Source organism: Oratosquilla oratoria, chromosome 44, assembly GCF_046742065.1.
Source record: "Oratosquilla oratoria isolate Oo_2021 chromosome 44, ASM4674206v1, whole genome shotgun sequence".
Lineage (NCBI taxonomy): Eukaryota > Metazoa > Arthropoda > Malacostraca > Stomatopoda > Squillidae > Oratosquilla > Oratosquilla oratoria.
The window spans coordinates 18,458,100-18,481,064 of NC_134820.1; the positions used below are offsets into that span (position 1 = coordinate 18,458,100).

At 41.5% G+C, this 22,965-nt stretch overlaps 1 protein-coding gene across 4 annotated transcripts in view; it reads left to right on the forward strand.

The window, feature by feature from the left end:
• Positions 1 to 22,965, forward strand: part of LOC143022399 (sodium/hydrogen exchanger 9B2-like) — a 607,113-nt gene that overhangs the window by 550,335 nt on the left and 33,813 nt on the right. For 2 of the 4 annotated variants that reach the window (XM_076180566.1, XM_076180564.1), the window contains exon 2: positions 15,543 to 15,656. The exons of 1 other annotated variant lie outside the window; for it this stretch is intronic. In XM_076180566.1, coding sequence (XP_076036681.1) covers positions 15,626 to 15,656 — 31 coding nt within the window. In that variant the 5' untranslated portion in view covers positions 15,543 to 15,625. Of the gene's footprint in view, positions 1 to 2,447; positions 2,542 to 15,542; positions 15,657 to 22,965 lie in introns of those variants that run through there. One more of the 4 variants, XM_076180565.1, reaches the window with a different exon arrangement.

Consider the following 22,965-nt stretch of genomic DNA (forward strand, 5'->3'; position numbering starts at 1 on the left):
TGCACTGAATGAGATAAGGTTTGTCTGAGGTGATATTGATAAATGTAACATTCCATATAGATGCACTGGTATGGTACAGAAGATGTGATTTCGCGGGTATAGCTCTTATCCTGTGTAGTAGAATTAGGTAAGGACACACACACACACACACACACACACACACACACACACACACACACGTGGGCGGGGAGCTGGTGGGAGGTGTACGTGTAAGGTCACAGCAGTACCCATAGATCGGTCTATATGAGCCCTGAGCTCTCTTCCGGGAGGATAATAGCTGTCGATCACGAGTCTAACACGTGATCCAAGACCATAGTAAATCTCGCACACACACCAGCCAGTCCCTCCAGGACAGTCAGTATCCACACGCCTACTTGGCAATGATATTGCAGAGCGTGATGTGATGCACGTTATAGATAAACTGAAAATATATCAATCACCCGGACCAGACAAAATTTACCCAGGAATACGCAAGGAAGTTAAAGAATGAATCTGCAATCCATTCAATGTGATTTTTAACCTATCTTTACAATATAGTTGTACAAGGGTGAAAACTAGTAAATGTTGTGCCCTTATTCAAAAAGGGTGACAAATCCAATCCTGGTGATTATTGGCCTATTGACCTTATATCAGTTCCCTGTAAACTAATGGAGTCTATCCTGAGAGTGAAAAATGTGGAATTCTTGGAGAAAAACAATATTATAAATTCACAATATTATTTCCGTAATAAGCGCTCGTGTCTGACAAACCTTCTCGACTTCTTACATGATATTTACGGAATGCACAAAGGGAGGACAGTTAACTGTATATACCTCGACTTCCATTTCTTTTCGATAAAGTCACTCATAAAAGGTTACTAAGTAGAATCTTATGGTATAGAAAGTCACATTCATCAGTGGAAGTCTGAATGGCTATCTGATCGTAGGCAATGTGTTGTTCTGAATGGAAAATGCTCAGACTGGTATTGTGTATCAAGTGGAGTGCCTCAGGGCTCAGTCCTAGGTCCTGTACTCTTTCTGATATACATTTGTGACCTATATGAGAATATAAAGTGTAAATTATCCAAATACGTGGATGATACCAAAATTGCAAATAAAATGGTATCCATAACACAAAAATAATTACAAAATTATATGAACACTATATGAGTGGGCCGAAAATTCCCAAATGTTTTTCAAAATAGGTAATGTAAAGTACTTCGCATTGGTAATAGTATTGACCAGGCCAACTGTACGATGAATGGCGTACAACTGGCAAGTGTAGAACAAGAAAGACTTCGGTGTTGTGATCTCAAACTAATGAAGCAGTGCTCGGGGATCATTTAAACTGCGAATAGATAATTGATTTATATGTAGAACTTTTGAGTGTAGGTTGCGGAACAATCCGTACGAAGAAAGCTTAAAGGAACTAATTTAGTTTAGTCTCTCGAAACGGAAAATGAGAGATCAATTCAAAATTGTCAATGGAATTGAAAACATGGATGTGGAAAAACCTTTCAAAATTGACACCTCCGACGCAACTAGGAGTGATGGATGCAAGATTTTAGGAAAACGATTTCAAACAGACGTTGTTAATGTATATGGGATGGTCTACCACCCAATGCCATTAGTTATTCCACTGTAGAGGTATTCAAAAAAAGTCTAGACATTTAATTAATTACAAATCCCCGACTAGAATTACTTGCTTCTAGATAGAATAAGAATTATAATAATAGATGTAATAGTAATGATAATAATAGGTTACGTGCCAGAACGCCCATGTAAGGACCAATAGGTCTCTTTGTTGCTCTTCGCTTGCCCATGTAACTCCATGTAACATGCAATTTTCCATGTAGATGCATAAAGACTTGGAGTAACTTGGAATGTGACATAACCCGTGCGGGAATCGAATCGTATTTAAAATTTACATATGACATTTGGAAATTAAGGATCCAAGTTGGAATCTTGCATAATTGGAGAGTAGCAGACGGGGTCCCACGAGTGTTACTCCTTTTCTGTGTACTACAGTTAGGTAAATGCACTATTAGGCCCACACGGACACATGCACGCACAAGGACGCACGCGCTCGCGCGCACACACACACACACACACACACACACGCACACACACACACACGGCGCAGTGGTAGCGTTCGCAACTGCTAACTCGGCGGTCCGAGTTCAAATCCCGGTTAGGGCTGAAATAATTTTAGTATCTGCGGTGCCAGCCGTTACTCCAACTCGTGGGCGGGGGGCTGTGTGTGCGTATCAGGTCACAGATCCATAGATCGATCATACATGAGCTCTGAGCTCTCATCCGGGAGGGAAGTAGCTGTCGATCACGAGTCCAGCACGTGATCCAAGACCATGGTGAATCACACACACACGCGGGCACACGGACACATCCAGGTGGGTTGACGGGTTGGTTCCACCCCCTCGCCTCCAGACAGACCTCGGCCGCCCCCCAGCCGGGGCATTTTACCCACAGTCGAAGTCCCGCGTGGAGGGAGTCGAGGTAGGCCCCGGTAGCTCCCGAAGACAGTTCCCGAAGTGTTCCTTGAAAGGTAGGGAAGTTCCTCGAGACACTGTGTGCTCCACCGATCTCAGCAGTTCGGAGTTTTGGTTACCGTGCGTGTGAGGGTGATGGGAATACGATGTTTGTATGGAACGGTGGGACTGTCGTGGTCGGATGAGATCGTGGATGCTGGGAGCGGGTCGAGGGGACTGGATGCTGTATGGTGTGGGTGCTTGGGAGACCTTGAGGAGAAGCGGTATTAGTCGAGTCATTATCTGATGTCTTATGTATATATATATAATATATATATGTATATTTATATATATATATATATATATATATATATATATATATATATTTATATGTATATATATATATATATATATATATATATATATATATATATATAATATTGCATGCAAGGTAACCACCTTAGAAATTAATCAAACGGAGCAGAGCGTTTTCGTATATTACATCTTCAGTGTAGATTATTTTTTAAAGAGGTTACCTTATATTTATAAAACACACGTTCCTAGGGTTTTATTGCATTATATATATATATAATATATATATATATATATATATATATATATATATATATAATATTTTGAGACAATCTGACAGGTTGACGTAAGTGGAGTACGAAACCCAGGAGTTTAAGTCTGAGCTTATTCCTGACTAGTTTCCTTTGAAAAATCCTCCACGCGACACTAGTCAGGAATAAACTCAGACTTAGACTCCTGTGTTTCCTACACTCACGTCATATATATATATATATATATATATATATATATATATATATATATATATATATATATATATATATATGTCCATAGAGGCACGGACATTCGAATGTGTAGTATGGCGGGCATAAGTTCGATTCCTAATAATGTATGGAACGTCGTGTAAAGAGTGCAATTTTGTGTTTCCGAATGTCTCGCCCTGATGATGTGTTTAGGATCGTTATGTTTCCCCAATGACGACTCTAATAACTGGGCCATGAGGGTGATGTACCATCGGTGTGACGGGGAGATTGGTCCCGACTTCCCCCCTAGTCTCGCCACAGTCGTGAATATATTAAAAGACATCCTCTGGAAAAAGAGGACTTATTGTTGCCAATGTGTGATTCACCATGGTCTTGTATCATGTGTAGGACTCGTGATCGACAACCATTTCCCTCCCGGAAGAGAGCTCATATATGACCGATCTTTGGGTAATGATGTGACATTACACGCACACCCCCCCCAAACTCTCCGTGTGTGTGTGTGTGTGTGTGTGTGTGTGTGTGTGTGTGTGCTTGTGTTGTACTATTCCACATGGTCTTAGATTACGTGCTGGACTCGTGATCGACAGGTATTCCTCTCCCAGATGAGATCTCGGATCTTGTATATAGGCCGACCTATGGGTAGTGTGACCTTGCTCTCTCTCTCTCTCTCTCTCTCTCTCTCTCTCTCTCTCTCTCTCTCTCTCTCTCTCTCTCTCTCTCTCTCTCTCTCTGTATTTCCTTGCTCAAGGGGGGCAGTTGCAGCTTACAATATTAGTGAATCTATCAAGCCCTAAGCTGGATTCGGTTTCGGACCTTCTACGTGAGAGGTCACGACGTTAGCCACTACTTATGCAAACTGTGTGTGTGTGCGTGCATGTATGTGTGTGCGTGTGTGTGTGTGTGCGTGCGTGCGTGCGTGCTTGCATCCGGTTTGGCGTTTATCAGCAGTCGGTGACTACCACATTCTTGGGCCTTCCAGCACGCAAAGCAAAACTGAGAACTGTTAGACACTCCCCGGCGTAAGTATTTTATCGTACACACTTACGCACATACATACACGTATACATACATACAGTAATGTATTTATAGTGTACGTCTTCCCCCTACTTCCTCCTCCTTCTCTCTCTCCTCCTCCTCCTCCTCCCTCTCCTCCTCCTCCTCCTCCTCCTCCTCCCTCTCCTCCTCTTCCTCCTCCTCCTCCTCCTCCCCCACCCCCCATCACCACGCCCTCCAGTTCCTCCAATTCGCTCTGGTTTTCCCATGTAATTCCAGAAATCACAGTAACTCAAAAGTCTGAAAGATAATAAGTATTTGATAAGCAAAATTATGTAGAAGTCTTTGAAATGGTTTTCCGTCTTGAAACCGTTTTCTGTTTTGAAACGGTTTTGAAACAGTTTTCTTAAAGGATTTCGTGAGATGTGTCTATGGGAGATTCCGCGTCATGTTGTTACAGAGTCCGCCTTATTTACACTTCCCTCTTCTTAACATACCTCTCCTCTTCCTCCTACTCCTCCTCCTCCTCCTCCTCCATCCTCACTTCCTCCTCTTCCTCTTCCCCTCCTCCGCCTCCATATCCACCCCCTATTCCGCCTCCGTATCTATTCTCCTCCTCCTTTTCCCCCTTTTCCTCCTCCTCCTCCTCGCATCCTCCTCCATCTCTTCCTCCCGATATCTTATGCCTTCTCCTCTTACCCTACCACTCCCTCTTTAGCACCTACTCCTGCTCCCCCTCCTCTTTCATCCATCCACCCCCCATCCTCCTCCTCCTCCTCCTCCTCCTCCTCCTCCTCCTTTTCCTCTTCCTCCTCCTCCTCCTCCTCCTCCTTTTCCTCCCAATATCTCCTACCTTCTCCTCTTACCCTACCACTCCCCTTTCTCACTTCTCCTCCTCCTCTTCCATCCATCCTCCTCATTCTCATCTTCCTCCTGATATCTTCTACGACCTCCTTCTTCTTACCCTCCTCCTCCTCCCTCTTCTCCACCTTCTATACCTACTGCCCCCTCTCTTCCTCATCCTGCACCTCCTCCTCCTCCTCCTCCTCCTCCACTAAATGTCTCCTACCACCTTCTCTTCTTATCCCACACCTCCATTTTTTCCTCCACCTCCTCCAGCTGCTCCACCTCTACCTCCTGGCCACCTCCTCCTCCTCCTCCTCCTCCCTCTTCCTCCACTCACCTCACTCCACCTCTTCCACCAAATGTCTCCTACCACCTCTTCTTATCCCAAATCTCCATTTTTTCCACTACATCCTCCAGCTACTCTATCTCCTGACCACCTACTCCTCCTCCTCCTCCTCCCTCTTCCTCCTCTTCCTCCTCCTCCCTCTTCCTCCACTCATCTCACTACCCCCAGCATCCTCTTCCATCTAACTCAACCCCCTCCTCTTCCATTTGTTTTCTTCTCGTCCTTCTCACTCCTCTCCTCACTCCTCCCTTTCACCCATACTTTACCTCCCCCTTTCCTCTCCCTCTTCTCCCTCCCCCTCGCCCTCTCCCTCTCCCTCTCCCTCTCCCTCCCCCTCTTCTCCCTCCCCCTCTCCCTCTCCCTCTTCTCTCTCCCCCTCTCCCTCTCCCTCTTCTCTCTCCCCCTCTCCCTCTCCCTCTTCTCCCTCCCCCTCTCCCTCTCCCTCTCCCTCTCCCTCGCCGTCTCCCTCTCCCTTCAATCCTGCCCCAGGGTTCGTTGTAGTCCTTGAGATCCTTCAAAGGAGTCTGGTTTTTGGAGGTACCAGGATTTTTTTATATATTAACATTATGTAAGGTATGTGTGGGGAAGATGTGATGTTCTTGAAAATAGAAAATAGAGAATAGATGAAACAAAAAAAAATAACTTGATATTTTGCGTAAATTGGCGTCCTTTTGCTCCTACTCTTACTCCTCCTCCTCATCATCTTTCTCCTCCTCCTCCTCCTCCTCCTCCTCCTCCTCCTCCTCCTCCTCACATCTCGCTCTACCACCCGCTGTTTTTTGACATGTTACTGTGCATCCTCCTATTACTCCTTCACATTCTTCCTCTTCTTCCTCATCCTTTTCCTCCTCCTCCTCCTCCTTCACCTTCTTCGTCTTCTTCTTCCTCCTTTTCCTCGTCCTCTTCTTCCTCCTCCACCTCCGCTCCCTCCTCCTCCCCTTCTCTTCTTCCTCCTCCTCACCTCCTTTTCCCCTTCTCCCCCTCCTCCTCCCCTTCTCCGCCTCCTCCTCCCCTTCTCTCCCTCTTCTACTCCTCCCCCTCCTCCTCCCCTTCTCCTCGCCTTCTCCTCTTCCTCCTTCCTTTTCCTCTTTTCCTCATCTTCCTTTTCCTCTTTTCCTCATCTTCCTTTTCCTCTTCTCATCCTCTTCCTCTAGTTCTTCTCCTCTACCGCTTCCTACCTCTCCCTAATCTTCTCCTGTTCCTCCTACCTCTTTCTCCTCCTCCTCCTCCTCCTCCTCCCGGCCTCGTCGTCCCTCTTTTGTCCCGCCTCCGATCCGATTTTTCCCATATCTCTTCCTCTCCCTCCTTCCTCCCCCTCCTACCTCCCCCTCCCCCCCTTCCCCTCTCCTCTCTCCCTACCCTCCCCTCCCACCACCTACCCTCCCCATCCTCCCTCCCCCCTCTTCACTCCTCCTCTTCCTCACTTCCTCTCTCCCTCTCTCTCTCTCTCTCCTCCCTTCGCCCTCCTCTCTCTTATTTCTCCGACATGTTCATCATGTCTCCTTCTACTCTCTTTTTCTCATTTCCTCATTTCCTTTCCCTCTCTCAATTCCATTCCCTTTCTGTTCAAACCATCATCGTCATTTCTTTTCATGTTACCTTTATCATCATGTTCTCCATTTCATCTCTCCTCCTCCTCCTCCTCAACCTCCTCTTCCTCCTCCTCCTCCTCCTCCTCTTCCGTTCCCTTCCCGACGTCTTCGTCTTCTTCTTGTACTCGTTCATATTATGCAATAAAGGATTCGAACTTCCGTACATGCTTCCCCTTCGTCCCTCGTCCCCTATTCTCCCTTGCAGTATACGAAATGCATAAATATTCTTGAGTATAAACACGCTATTGATTCCAGCTAATAGCAGTCTGGAAAGGAGGGCGCGCGCGCGCGCACAAACGCACGCATACATATAAGCTCTGCTCTCATCCGAGAGGGTAACGTATGTCGATGACGAGTCCAACACGTGGTCCAAGACAGTGGTGAATCACGTACACACACACACACACACACACACACACACACACACACACACACACACACACACACACACACACACATGCACACACACACACACACACACACACACACACACACACACACACACACACACACACACACACACACACACACACACACACACACACATATATTGGCATATTCTTTCAAATCGACTTTGCAAAGGGGGGAATCGCCTCAAAAATATTTTCGTAAAAACAAAATCCCTTAGAGGGTTCCAGGATGCTCCACATTCGTATTGTTGTCGACTCCATTGACAGAAGCTTCATTTGCCCCAAGAGCGCCAGCACCTCTCATGGCTGAGTTTTTCGAGTGAAGGTGTGTGTATTTACCTAGTTGTATTTTACGGGAAGGGGAGCTATGCTCGTGGGGTCCCGTCTTTAAATCTTTCAACATCAATTTTTTTTTTTTTTTTTTTTTTTATCTTGAATAGTTTGCACACACTGTTTCTTTATCTAAATTATTCCAGATATCCAGCACTCTGTGGGAAGCTATTTTTTCAGATCTCTTCTATAGTTATCCTTTTTGAGTTTCTTTTCATAACCTCTTGTTTTCCATTGTCATTTTTTAGTAAATCATTCCTATCAAAGATTTCCATTTTTTTCATGATTCTATAGATAGTCAGCAGATAACCTCTTTCTCTTCTCTGCTCCAGTGTTGGTAGTTCCAATTTGGATAATCTTTGTTCGTATGTTAATTTGGAAAGAGGTGGTGCGTGTGTGTGTGTGTGTGTGTGTGTGTGTGTGTGTGTGTGTGTGTGTGTTTTCCCGACTTCTCGAGCTCATCGTTTCCTCCAAGCTTAGTCTTGCCCCTTCCATGGCTCTTCAGAACTCTGCCATAGACCATGTGATACAGTATACACCACACACACACACACACACACACACACACACACACACACACACACACACACCTCGTGGTGCTGTGGTTAGAGTTCTTGCCTGCCACTTCGGCGGTCCGGGTTCAACTCCCGCCCAGGGCTGAAATAATTTCAGTATCGCCACGCTGTGGGGTATTACTCCAGCTCTCATAGGCTGGGAGTTGATAACTGTCGATCACGAGTCCAACACGTGATCCAAGACCATGGTGGTGTTGGTGGTGAATCACACACATGTACACAAGGAGTTGTGTGTGTGTAAGTGTAAGGTCACAGCATTATCCATAGACCGGGACATATACGAGCTCTTAGCTCTCATCCGGGAGGTTAATAGTTACCGATCACAAGTCCGACATGTGATCTAAGACAGTGGTGAATTACACAATGGGGGGTAGCCAGCCAAGGCATATAGTCACGTTTCATCCATCCCACATCCATTTGTTTTCCTCTTTTTTAGTTCCTTATGGATGAAGAGCCAACCCATCCACTAACCTGGGTCAGAAGCAAAGGATTACAAAGGCGGAGCATGCCGACAGGAGACCTTTTGGTCCATAACTTGGTCGGATGCGGAAAAATTATAATAAATAAAAAATAATAAATGATAAGATAAATATGCATAGGTATAGTTAAACAGATATAGTAAATAATAAATTGACAGATAACTAATGATAAATGAAAATCAAGCAAATAATAAACACAATAACAAACAACAAAATAAATGGCAGTCATTACAGCATCTTGCTTAGGTGTTTATCTAAACGAATCTTCAAGCTTCGAACTGAACTACATTGCACTGCCTCTGCAGGAAGTTTATTCCATTCATTAACTACACGGTTGGCGAAGTTGTTTCTACCTACTTCCAATGTAGCAAGACACAGGGCCATCCCAGCAGCAAGGCCCCAACAGCCAAAGCTGGTTTGCCTCCACATCTTTATTACATGACGACTCTTCCCCTCCCTCAACCACTCCCGAGTCATATCATCAATTCACATCAACTCTCTACTCACGCCCATCTCTTGCCCTCTCCCTTTCCTGCTCAACAGACATTCCCCTGATTGTGTGATCTTTTGATTTTAAAAGTCCATATGTCATTAACAAGCTATAAATCATTAGTTCTTCCACATTTAGTATATGATATTTCCGTATGGTCAACTCTCCACTCACGCCTATCTCTTGCCCTCTCCCTTTCCTGCTCAACAGACATTCCCCTGATTTTTTTTTTTTTTTTTTTTTTTTCAAAAGTCTATCTGTCATTAATAAGCTATAAATCGTAAGTTCTTCCACATTTAGTATGTGCTATTTCCGTATGGTCACCGAAACTCGTTAAAGACATTGTCAGATTGGAAAAAAGTACAACGGCGAGCCACAAAAACAGTTCCAAATATCAGAGATAATTATCGTTCGAAAACCTACTAAAACATATTAATCTATTTTCCCTAAAAACGTAGACTTAGGTGACATGATTTAGGTCTTTAAAATTCTAAAGGGGATTGATAACAAAAACGACGAAATTATACACTGCGAATCAGAGAAGAAATAATGGTTAGAAACAACTTCGTCAACCGTGTAGTAAATGAATGGAATAAACTTCCTGCAGAGGCAGTGCAGTGTAGTATAATTTAAAGTTTTAAGATTCATTTGGATAAACAACTAAGCAATATGCTGTAATGCCTGCCATTTATTTTATTTTATTAATTTATTATTTATAAATTATTATATATTTTTTATTCTTTATTTATTTATTATAACTATTTCTATGTGTTTATTATTCATCATTATCTAATTATTTTTTATTCATTGATTTATTATTATTATTTATTTATTTATATATATATATATATATATAATATATATATATTTATTTTATTTATTTATTCATTTTTGCATCTGACATAGTTATGGACCAGAAGGTCTTCTGTTGGCATGCTCTTCCTTTGTAATCCTTTGTAAACAAGGCCCCCTTCACTTCACCCATCCAACCCATTCTTGGAACTGTCTCATTATTGAATTATAGAAATATATTTTCATTCATGTCAAAGATCTTGAGGGGATAACGAAGCCCTCCCTTGATTATTATACGTACATATACCAACGGCTTTTTTTCCCCTTACAAGTGAGGTAGCTAAAGTCAAAGGCATAAATCCACTTCCTTCCATTTCATTCCCACATACTCCACTCCCATTAACCACCCCTCCCTCCTGCATTTCTTGGCTTCACCTGTATGACAGGTCATCCCTGCATCTCACCCACTGCCCTGGGTCAGAAGCAATGCAGCAAGATGCAGCACATCTACAGCAAGACTGTTTCATTTAATTGGAGACCTCCCCTCTGTTCCCTCTTGCAGAAAAAGAGAAGGTGGGGAAAAGTCCCTTTGGGCTGTGTCAAAATATTCGCACGTACTCCCTCACCCCCCCATCCCCCACCCACTCCCTTCAATGCATCACAGCATCATCCATACACAACCATTCTCCATTCACCCCTATCTTCTATCTTCTCCCTTCCTTCCTCAACAGACATATCCCTCTTTCCCAATGCCCCTTTTACCCCATCCATCCATCTCATCCTTGGTTACCCCCTCATGTTCACTCCCTCCACCTCTGCCTTCCACACCCATTTTACTGATATTTCTTCACTCATTCTTTCCATGTATCCAAGCCATCCCAGTACTCTTTCATAAACTCTATCTCTCAACTCCCTCTCCACCCCCACTCTCCTCCTCACCTCGTTTCTCATTCTGTCCAGCCTAGTAACCCCTACCATACTTCTCAGGCATTTCATCTCAAACACATTTAAACTCTTCCTCTCTTATGTTCCATGTTTCTGCCCCATACAGTGCTGTCAGCACAATCACCCCTTCATACAATCTTCTCTTTGCATCCATTCTCAATGTCTGTTACTCATTGCACTTCTCAATCCGTCAAGGCATTTACTTGCTTTTCTCAATCTACATTCTACCTTCACCTCCACTCCTCCTTTTCCTGCCACATTTGCACCCAAGTATCTAAAGCTCTCCACGTCCAGTCTCTCTTCCTTAATACTCGCTTCCAATTTGCTGCCATCCTCTCCTCTTTTACAACTTACCACCTTACATGTACCCACATTTATCTTCAACTTTCTTGTTTTGCACACCTTCCTAAAATCCATCTCATAATTTCCTTAATTTCTCCTCTGATCCTGCTACAAGCACAGTGTCATCAGCAAACAACAACTGGCTTATCTCCCACTTTTCTCCATTTTCTTTAACCATCTCCAATCCCTGACCCATTACCCTTGTGTTTACCTCTCACATCACAGCATCCATGTATAAATTGAACAGCTAAGGCAACATAATACATCCTTGGCAAATTCCCACCTTTACCTCAGACCACTCACTCTCTCCATTTCTAATTCTGACACAGGCTATACTACTCTTGTAAAAAGTCTTGGCTGGTCTTGACAGCTTTCCTCCTATCCCATATATCTGCAATACTTTCCACACTGCCTTCCTGTCTACCCTGTCATAAGCCTTTTCCAAAACCATAAAGGCCCGAAAAACATGCCTTACCACAAAAAGCTGATCCATATAGCCCCTACCTTTCCTAAACCCACACTGTTCTTCACCAATTACTCCTGTTCCTCTCCTAATCCTCTCAGTCAAAAACCTCCCATAAGCCTTTCCAACTACACTCATCAAACTGATCCCTCTGAAACTACTACACTAAACACTTGTCCCCTTTTCCCTTGTAAAGCAGAACTATACAGGCACTCCTCCAATCCTCTGGCACTTTACCCTCTCTTAGACAAATATTAAACAACCTCACCAGCCAGTCCATCACAACTGTACCTCCCTTTTTTTAGACACTCCATATATGGTACCCATTTAACCCAGGTGCCTTTCCTGCTCTCATCATTTTAAAAATTGCTTTCACCTCACCTTTCCTTATTTCTCCTTCATTTTCCTCATTCAACACTCATTTTCTTAGCGCTTCCCACTGCAACTATCTTTCCCTCCCTGTCCTCCTTCACATTTAGCAACTCCCTAAAATACTCTGCCCATCTTCCTCTTGCTGCCGTCTCTTCCGTTATCATCTATCCATCTGGACCTTTTACCTTTTCTTCTCTATTTGCTTCCCTTTCCTCTAATTTCCTTCCAAAACATCTTTTTATTACTTTAATTCTTTTTTGTCATGTTCTTACCCCATTTCACTGAGCCTGATATTCAAATGGAGGCCCAGGAATCATTTTCAAACAGCTCCTATTCTTCATTAGTTCTACCACTGCTTTATGAACCTAAACTAGCTAAGGAAATGGGCAGGGTTTTAGAAGCAGGTATTCCATTACAGACCATCCTCTGACTCTTTAGTCAACTGATGGAGATAAAAGATTAGGTGTCCATATTGTTTTGTGAAGCACGTAAAGACCTTTGACTTGGTATGATGAACAGCAATATTAAAGTCTTTGTAAACAGGGTGCAAGTAAATACAGCATAAGGCTTTTATAGAACATTAATAATAGTGGTACATTTATAATCCTAGTACGGCACAGGAAAGCAGAATTCATTTTTGCACTAATTTCGTACATTTAGGGTAAGTTTGCTCATTTAGTCCGTGTCTTCCTTTTCTATGCACATCAGATAAATAGTGCTTTGTGTGAATCTATTGTTTAATGTGTGAATTGTTTTGGTAATTCATACTAATTTGTGCTTGTTTTACATTCTTTTTTGCTTGGAAGGAAGCCATAATACTGTTGTTGCCCTTGTAATGTTGCATGTAAGTGGAGAAATACTAAAGAAATACTTAAATCTTTTGGGATTAACCAATGATAGTTACAGAAATGGCTTGAGGGTGAAGTAGGGTGAGTGTTGGTATTTACTTAGAAACCCCCCATGTCTTCTCTTTAAGAATGTTTCTTCCAAGTCCACTATTATCCTATATTGTTCTCTCTACTAGACTTTATCATTTTCCTATTTCATAACCCTATCAGTATTAGCAATGAAGAATTGTGATAATACAGGATTCTTTTCTATTTTCAACATTCACATCAAGCAGCAATATTTGCTTCACTGAGGTACATGTCTATTTTTATCATGTCGGCTCAATGTTCTTTCATCCCATACTAAGAGATTCTGTCATTTTTTCTATTTTTTTCTTTTTATCTGTATAATGAAATTCCATTCTTATGCTTATAAACAGTCTCTTATTATCTTGTTTATATGCTTTTCCCAGTGACAGATCATCTCTTTTTAAGACTCCCAGATCTTTTCTTTTTTTGGTTTTGCGATTGTTTCATCTCCCATTATATAACTAAATGAGTCTCTTGCATTTTCTCATTTTTATAATATTGCATTTCTTTGGATTGAATTACATCTTTTAGTCATGTTTCAATTCATAAACCTTACCTAGGTTTTATTGTGGCAATTAATAGGCCTATATTCTTTCCACCATTTTCATTATTCTAGCATTGTCAATGAAGAAGCATAGCTGGCTGGCTCATATTGTTGATTTATATAAAAAACATTGTTGGTGTCAACTCTGAACCCTGTGATACTCCACTTGTCACCCATCTCCTGCTTAACATTCCATCCTTCACTGTTGTTAACATGAACTAGTTTTTTCAGTAAATCCTTCATCTGTTCTAGTATGCTTTAAGTTGTTCATCATTTTCCAGTGTCTGCAATAGATCTTTAATTTCTTGTGTTAAAATCATTCATTGCTTTATTCAACAGCATATTGCCCTCATGATTCTCCCTCCTATTTCACTTCTCCACTATTAAAGTCTCCAGTGCTATATTATTACTTTGTCATGATTTTCTTTAATTGCTCATCTCTGGCTTTGATTTTTTGTTTTTTGTCACATTCCATGGTCTTGTCAATGGTAGGATGTATGCCACTGCAAAGTCTTTTTCCATGTCCTTCTGTAATGATGATTGTGAAATTCATCGCCTCGGCATGTCCGTCTTCCAATTTAACTATGTTTTTCACTAAGCTTGGTCTCGGCAAAACATGTGATGTTCTTTTTCCTTACCCATTGGTCCTTCATCTTGATGGTTACACCATCTATATTGTTGTGTGATATTTCTAATTTGGTTCTTTTTTCTCTGGATCTTGTCATGGACACCACCTCTTTATCATCTGATCTATAAATTTCCAGTAAAACCTTTTGTGTGTATGTGTGTGTGTGTGTGCATTTGCGTGCGTGTATGTGTGTATGTGTATATGAACACACAAAACATACATGGGCTGGTTGAAGCCAACATTAGGGATGTAAATTTGATGACAGATTATGCCCCAAATGGGTTTTTGTATTTCAAGAAAAGGGTACTTCTGCTATGGTAAGAAAATGCCTGGCACAGGAAACGATAGTCAGTGTTATGGGTGTGCATTTTTGTATTTGTAATGGTGTGTTGGTTTGTTTACATTGTAAGCATATAATGACTTACAAATTGATTTATTCTTGCAGTAAACTAATGATGTAGATTTTAATGCCATAGTAATGTTGTGTGATTTAACTGTATGCAAATGTAATAACTTTGTTTCTTTATAATGTAATGGTGAATTCTTAATGCATCCTTTTTTTTTGTGCTTATTGAATATAGTTTTGTTTCCTATTAACTCATTGTGGATTTTATTCCCAGTTGTTTGCGTAACTCCTTCACTATAGTAGCATATTTTGTTTATATTGTTCTCGTTAATGCCGAGTTCCTAAGCCCTACAAAAAAATAAATAAATAGAAAAATAAAAAAAATAAATAAATCCTCCCACACCTGATAAAAACCACACTGCATTCAACATCCATCCAGCATTAAAACAGTACCAACACAGAGTAAGCCTGGCCGCAGATTCGAACTGCCACAGATGGAACCACCACACAGAGGACACAAAACACCTCGCACTACAATGCCCACACTAAGAATCCCTCAAGAATAACACAATACATTTTCCCCGAGTGACTTATGGCCCCACCCAGAGGCTGTTGCTGGTTACCTGAAGGTGCAATGGATCGATTGATCTTGTTTCACTGAAGGTTAGACTGAGTGAAAGAATCTGTGTGAAACACGATTCCCTTCACTGTGTCTCCCCTTCAGCTGAACAAGATCTGGCACTAACGAGAACAAGTTAACAGAGTATTTTGCACTTGAAGGGGGTTACGATTAGTGCACATCCTCCAGTCGTTGTGCAATCAGCCTTGGCTTTATAGCATAATAACCTCTTTTGTGTTTCTTCCTCCGTGCTAGCTGTGGCCCATCTAGCCATGACCCAGGTAGTCCTGCTTTAGTCCCTCTTGTCCTCACAGTTCAGCCTTCACTTCACAGCCATCATGGATCATTGTGAGCACAGTAAGAATGAAGGTTAGTCCAGATGTAGCGTTTTCACTCTGTGTTAGTGTGTGATATGACTGTAGTTATTATGGATTTTAATGCATGCAATAGAAGTGTTACCATTGTACTTTTATCATCTGAAATTAATGATAACATAGTTTTAGCAATTGTGATTTAAGAATACATGGTTGTCTTTATCCTGTATGTAAATGAAATTATAAGAAATTTGCCATGCAAATTTGTACCATTGGTCATATTAAATTCCTTAGGTTTTGAAAGAAAAAATAATATTGATAATGATGATATTATTGATAACTGATAATAAAAATGGTAAATTAAAAATTATAAAATATTTTAATGAATGGATAAATTAAGGAAAATAATAATATTAATAATAATGATAATAATAATACTGTATTTTCCCAGTGTCACGAAATATGTAAATATAAGAATATTGGAGAATTTTTAACACATCGTTCCTCACTATGGTAATCTGTGGGAAACGTACGAACAAAATTACAGGGAAGAATATACATAATACTATTTCTTTAATGCTGGGGTAGTTCAGACCACGTTTCATAACAAAATAATGTCATGCATCATTTGGCAGCTTGACCATATATCAGTGAAAGTGGGCCGAGTTTGATAATAATAAGTGTTCATATATAAACACCCACGTATGAGAATCGACGATCCTCGCTAAGTACGCTTCACCTGTTAACGTTTTATCAAGTATCAAGCGCAACATCGAACGTCGGGCTGCGCCATCCTCACATGGTTCATTTTGATAGACTTGTCGGGAACTGCCAATTTCATACACAAATGTTCATAATCTGTTCAGTATCATTTAAGTAATTCAAGTCCCACATACTATCATGTTTTTGGTATAGACACGCACGCACACACGCACGCAATGGTTAGAGTTCCCGGCCGCCATTACGGAGGTCCGGGTTCGAATCCCGCCCAGGGCTGAAATAATTTCAGTATCGCTGCGCTTCGAGTCGTTACTCCAACTTTCGTGCGCGGGGAGTTGGGTGTGTGTGTGTGCGTGTAAGGTGACAGCATTACCCAAAGATCGGTCATATATGAGCTCTGAGCTCTCTTCCGGGAGGGAAATAGCTGTCGGTCACGAGTCCAACACGTGATCCGGAGACCAAGGTGAAATACCTGACACACAAATCCTTTGCAAATCCACGGAAGCGCGCTTCTATGTCATCTTGTCGTGCAGCGACGGTTCGACCTCTCGCGAGCATAATGATCGCCTTCCTCATTGTGCAGACCCTCGCATTATCCAACCACCCTGTTATCAGCACCGTCCTCCTCTTCCTCATCCTTCTTCTTCCCTTCCTCCTCTTCCTCATCCTTCTTCTTCCCTTCCTCCTCTTCCTCATCCTTCTTCTTCCCCCCTCCTCCTTCCTCTTATCATTTCTTCTCATTTTCCTTCTCTTTTTCCTTCTCCTTTTCCTCCTCCTTTTCCTCCTCCCCTTTCTCCTTCTTCCCCTCCTTCTTCTTCTCCTTGTTGTTCTCTTTCCTTTTTTTCCTTCTCCTTTTCCTCCTCGTTTTCCTCCTCTCCTTCCTCCTCCCCTTCCTCCTTCTTCCCCTCCTTCTTCTCCTTTGTTCTCCTTCCCTTTTTTCCTTCTCCTTTTCCTCCTCCTTTTCCTCCTCTCCTTCCTCCTCCTCTTCCTCTTCCCATCTCTTCCCCCGCATCTTCTTTCTTTTCTTCCTCATCTTCGTCTCCTTCCTTTTCCTCCTTCGCCTCCCCCCCTCCCTTCCGTCATTCATCTCAAGGCTGCCTTTCCTATCTGGGTACTAAATTCTCAAAAAAAAAAAAAAAAAAATCGGTTGTTGCAATTTCAGGTTTCAGTGTCATAGATCGACACTATTCAGAATGCGATTCTGTCCAGTTCGTCTAATTTTTTTTTAACTCCGTAAACTCTAGACGCGCCTACTGGTCCCCTTTACACAAGCATCAGTTAATGTTCCTACAGTTTCGTCTTCCTCTCCCTAAGAACCGATCTCGCGAGCGCGGGTGGTTTGATCTCGATGGTCCAAGATCTATCCAACCACCCTGTCATCAGCACCCTCCTCCTCTTCCTCCTCCTCCTCCTCCTCCTCCTCCTCCTCCTCCTCCTCCTCCTCTTTCCTCCTCCTCCTCTTCTTCCTCTTCCTCCTCTTCCTCCTCCTCTTCCTCCTCCTCTTCCTCCTCCTCTTCCTCCTCCTCTTCCTCCTCCTCTTCCTCCTCCTCTTCCTCCTCCTCTTCCTCCTCCTCTTCCTCCCCCTCTTCCTCCCCATATACGACCCTCTCCGAACTTCGTCTTGGTAATAGGAACCCGCGTGGTAGTAGAAAACCAAAACATTTTATTACCCAGCAATTGAATGTAGTTCCTTATTCTGCCACTCACAACCATCATTCATTCTAAAAACGTTTTTGGCGTTATGTAAACGATGTGAAGACTTAAAGAAAGTGGAGCGTTGGGGGGTTTGAACCTTCGCGTGATCAGAGTAATTTTGTTTCCTCACACTTTAGAATGGATTGGCTTGAATTTCCTATTATCCACGAAGGCTTTGATATAATATTCATGGTTGTTGCAAAGGTAGATACAACTTCCGCAAAGAGGGAATGTACACACGCGCGCACACACACACACACACACACACACACACACACACACACACACACACACACACACACACACACACTGACAACGAAGATGTGCCTCTTACACCTCATTTATATAATACAGATAATCCTGAAGATGTCTTATTAAAGACGAAACGTTGAACAAATGGAAGATTGTGCAGATTTAGGTTATGCTTATCCTCTTGAATGAAAAATTATCATTAGAAACATCGATAATATCGGAAAAAGTTAGTCGCAAATATGCTTTTCTTTTCAACTCCACGTTATATATATATATATATATATATATATATATATATATATATATATATATATATATATATATATATATGCTGAGATATTGTGACGAGTTGAGGAAGAATGGGTGCGGTGAGAGCATACGAACTGATTCTATGTAGATTTTTTTTTTTTTTTTTTTTTTTTACCTAGAAAAGAAGTATTAGAAGCTATACCCGCCTGGTAGGTCCCCAAGTCACCAAGATGAGACGCTCACTGACCACGAAAATGTGATTAAAATGGACAATTCTGCAGTATTGCAGCAGGCAGGAAAAGCTTGAGTCTTATCAGTGATAATCGAAGCACTGATAAGGCGGAAAGTGATGTAAGAGGGATGCGTCTAACGGTTAGACTCTAACCCCAGACCTGGATCAGCTGATTTTGGGTAAGGAAGGACAGTGTGCGCACCCACGATGAAGAGTCTCATGGCGTGAACTCCCTTCTCCCCCCCCCATATTTTCACTCAATACATCGTTTCAATGAAAGAGATTTAATGACATAATAACGTACTGGTCCTACTCCCGCCCGAATGAAATCTCGTGGGGTCAGCCAGAATAAAAGCTCTAAAGAGCTTTATTTTATTCATTTGGTTATATATTTATTTTATTTATCTGTTTTTTGTTAGACGTAATCTGAGGGCCTTAAGTTTTCCTTCCAACACGTCTGGGGTTTAGCTTGATAAGTCTGGTAACGTCAGAAAAGAGAATTTCCTCAAAGATAAGTTATGTCACTTAGAACATGGACAAACAAGAAAATAACTGAATCCTATATGTAGGACTTCGAATTGTGGAAATTGTACAAGTAGTAAACTACCTTCAACAAAAGTCGAAAAGTCAAACTCGTGCGAATCTTAGCTCAAGAATTGTTTATTATCTAGAAATTTCATGAAAATGCGTTCCTAAGGTGACTAAAAGTTAGAAGAAAAAAAATCCATTATGGAACCCGTGATGATGATTAGGTCCCATAGATGTTTGACAATGCATCGTTAGAGGATAGACTTCTCAAATTTTAAACAAGGAAGAAATTAAATCAATAAGACGATATATTCGAAGTTTCAGGATGGTCAACCATATTTGGGAAGGGATAGAAGCGCTGGTTGATTACAATTTATAACAACAGCAGTCCTTAGGACAGGTTGAAGGAAGCCACATTTCAAACACGAAGGGTAAGAATATGGTGGTAGGCAGAGTAGGAACAGTTTTGCGCAGACGGAGCCCGCACGGAAGCACAATCCTGGAGAATGATATATATATATATGTATGTATATATATATATATATATATGTATGTATATATATATATATATATATATATATATATAATATATAATTTTTATTTTTTTTTTTTTTTTTTTTTTTTTTTTTTTTTTTTAGGATCTTTGTGGCCTTTATAGCGTTGAGGGCACAAAGGACAAAATAAATTCCTCGAAGATATTAAGGATCATGTGAAATGTACCTTCCTCAGTGATGATTTAGGTGACGGGTATCAAATGGGCATTCGTAGTTTAATTGGGTGGTATAAAGTGAAGACTGCATGATCCGATATTTCCGTTGTTTGGGTTAAAAATCATAAAACGAGAGCAATTTCGCCATTTCAAGGGCGTAGAGGTACTGTTCTCTCTCTCTCCTCTCTCTCACTCTATCTTCTCTCTCCTCTCTCTTCTCTCTCTCCTCGCTCACTCTCCTCTCATTCTCTCGCCTCGCTCTCTCCCCGCTCTCTCCCCGCTCTCTCTCTTCGCTCTCTCCCCGCTCTCTCTCTTCTCCTCTCTCTTCCCTCTCTCTTCCCTCTCTCTTCTCTCTTCTCGCTCTCTCTTCGCTCTCTTCGCTCTCTTCGCTCTCTTCGCTCTCTTCTCTCTCCTCTCTCTTTCTCTCCTTCCTCTCTTTCTATCTCCTCTGTCTCCTCTGTCTCTCTCCTCTCTCTGTCTCTCACTCACTCAATCACTCACTCACTCCAGAAGTCCCGCGGGGAGTTACAAGAAGTGAGTTTTTGATTCCCGTTCTTGATACAAGCTCTCGGCGTGTCGGAGGACCTGTCTTGCACGATTCCGTGCGGCGGCAATAAAAAAAAGTTTCGAGATTTCAGGAATTTGAAGGGCACGGTACCCACTGTGGGCCTCATCCTCGTCTTTGAGAACGCGAGAACATCCGTAAGCTCTTCAAGGATCTTACAGAACCAGGGCCTGAAAAAATGAGGACTTCTGCACATCCCGAGGAAGTTTGCAAGGGTGATCTCCCCCCCCATCCCCCTCCTCCACCTCCTCCAATCCCCCTCCCCCTCCCCCATCCCCTCCTCCTCCCCCAATCCCGACCCCCTTCTCCCCCTCCCACCCCCACCAGTTCTTAATCTAAGTGTAGGTACGTACTCCTAAGCTGTTTGGTTATGTGCGTACATTTGTACATTGTACTTACGTACCCTGTACATAACGTATGTAATCAATGTGCGCATTACTTGTATGTATATATGTGTGCGCATGACACATGACAATACCCCAACGGTCAAAGCCCCAATCGGTGAAAATTGTCTTATACGGACACCCCAATGGCAATCTACAGGTGGAGGACAAAAGGCCATTTTGAAGAAAACGCCAATAATTTTTTTTGATTGACATTTAATTTAGATTCTTTCATTTGTTATTGGTGTTTTCTTCAAATTGGGGTTTTGTCCAGGTATGACAATTTTCACTGATTGGGGTTTTGTCTGTTGGGGGGTATTGTCCGTTTAGCGTACGTGTATTTTTTTTTTGCACTAGTCCTCTGTTGATTAAAATCGCTGGCGGTATTCATAACAAATGCAAAATTGTGAGCAGCAGTTAATTGAGATGGGGTTAGCTGAATGAAATGGCCAGATGTCAGCCATCACAAATATAACGAAGTTAACCCGTTGAATTTATATCCATCTGCGTCTTATACGCGAAGCAATCTCGCGTTCGATTCTAGACGCGGCCGGTTACTTCTATCTAGCTTCATTGTGCCGGGGGAAGTCGTAGCGCTCAGGGCCAAGGTGCCTTAGTTGCAGCTAAAAATCTTTTGGGTGGGGAATTCGTTCTCGTCTTTCATCCAGGTGTAGGAAAATTGTGGGAATTAGTAACATATCTAGTAATCTAGGAAACATATCTAGTAAACATAATCTAGTAAACATAATCTTGTAAACATAAGCTAGTAAATATCTAGTAAACATAATCTAGTAAACATAATCTAATAAACATAATCTAGTAAATATCTAGTAAACATAATCTTGTAAACATAATCTAGTAAATATCTAGTAAACATAATCTAATAAACATAATCTAGTAAATATCTAGTAAACATAATCTTGTAAACATAATCTAGTAAATATCTAGTAAACATAATCTAGTAAACATAATCTAATAAAGATAATCTAGTAGATAGTAAACATAATCTAATAAAGATAATCTAGTAGATAGTAAACATAATCTTGTAAACATAATCTAGTAAATATCTAGTAAACATAATCTAATAAACATATCTAGTAATCTAGTAAACATAGGTTTCTAGAGAAGATGAGAACTTTATGGATAGAGATGACAGGAGATAAGGGACATGGAACTGCCTAGTGTAGGCCTTATGGTTTTTCTGCAGTTTCTTCACAATTCTTATCTTCTTAGTAATGATACTAAGTTACACTGCTGCGATAACATTGTTATCAAGGTACTTGAGATTAGGAATTGTTGAAAGAGTTACGTAATCGAGGCGAGATAAGGACTTAACATCCTGTCCTGATTGAGATTGAGTGTAATTCGGTCGTGACAGTGAAAGTGTTAGAATATGGAATCCATGTTAAGAATATGATAGTAATTTCACCTTCCCACCCCTTTTTTATTATTTATTTTTGTTTATTTATTATTATAATTTTTACATTAATAATTTTCTTGGGTGCCATTATATATGATTTCATTGTATATATCCCTTAAAGAAAAACAGGTTTTTATTTATTTAGAATTTAGACATAAAAGTATACAGTATGTGCTAATAAGAACGGGTACGTTTGTTCACTTATGCAAAGTAGACAATTTGGAAAAAAAAACTAACGAATCAGAGCGCTTTCGTATATTACATCTTCACTGAAGATGTAATATACGAAAGCGCTCTGCTTCGTTAGTTTCTTTTTTCCAAGTGGTCTACTTTGCGAAAGTATATATGAATGTCGAAATTGCAGAAGTTCGCACATTAATGAAACGTAGCCTAACCTGACCTGACCTATCCTAAAGTCACCTAACCTGACCCAGCCCGACCTGACTTAACCAAATTTGACCTAAACTAACCTAACCCAATGTACCACAACAAAGTAACGTTAGATCAAGTCAGCGCTGCCTCGTGGTTGGTTTCAGTAGAGAAAGACGCGTGGCTGTCTGTCCGTTTGTTCGCGCGAATTTGGGGGTTGGACTGGGGGGAAAGGTCCTCAA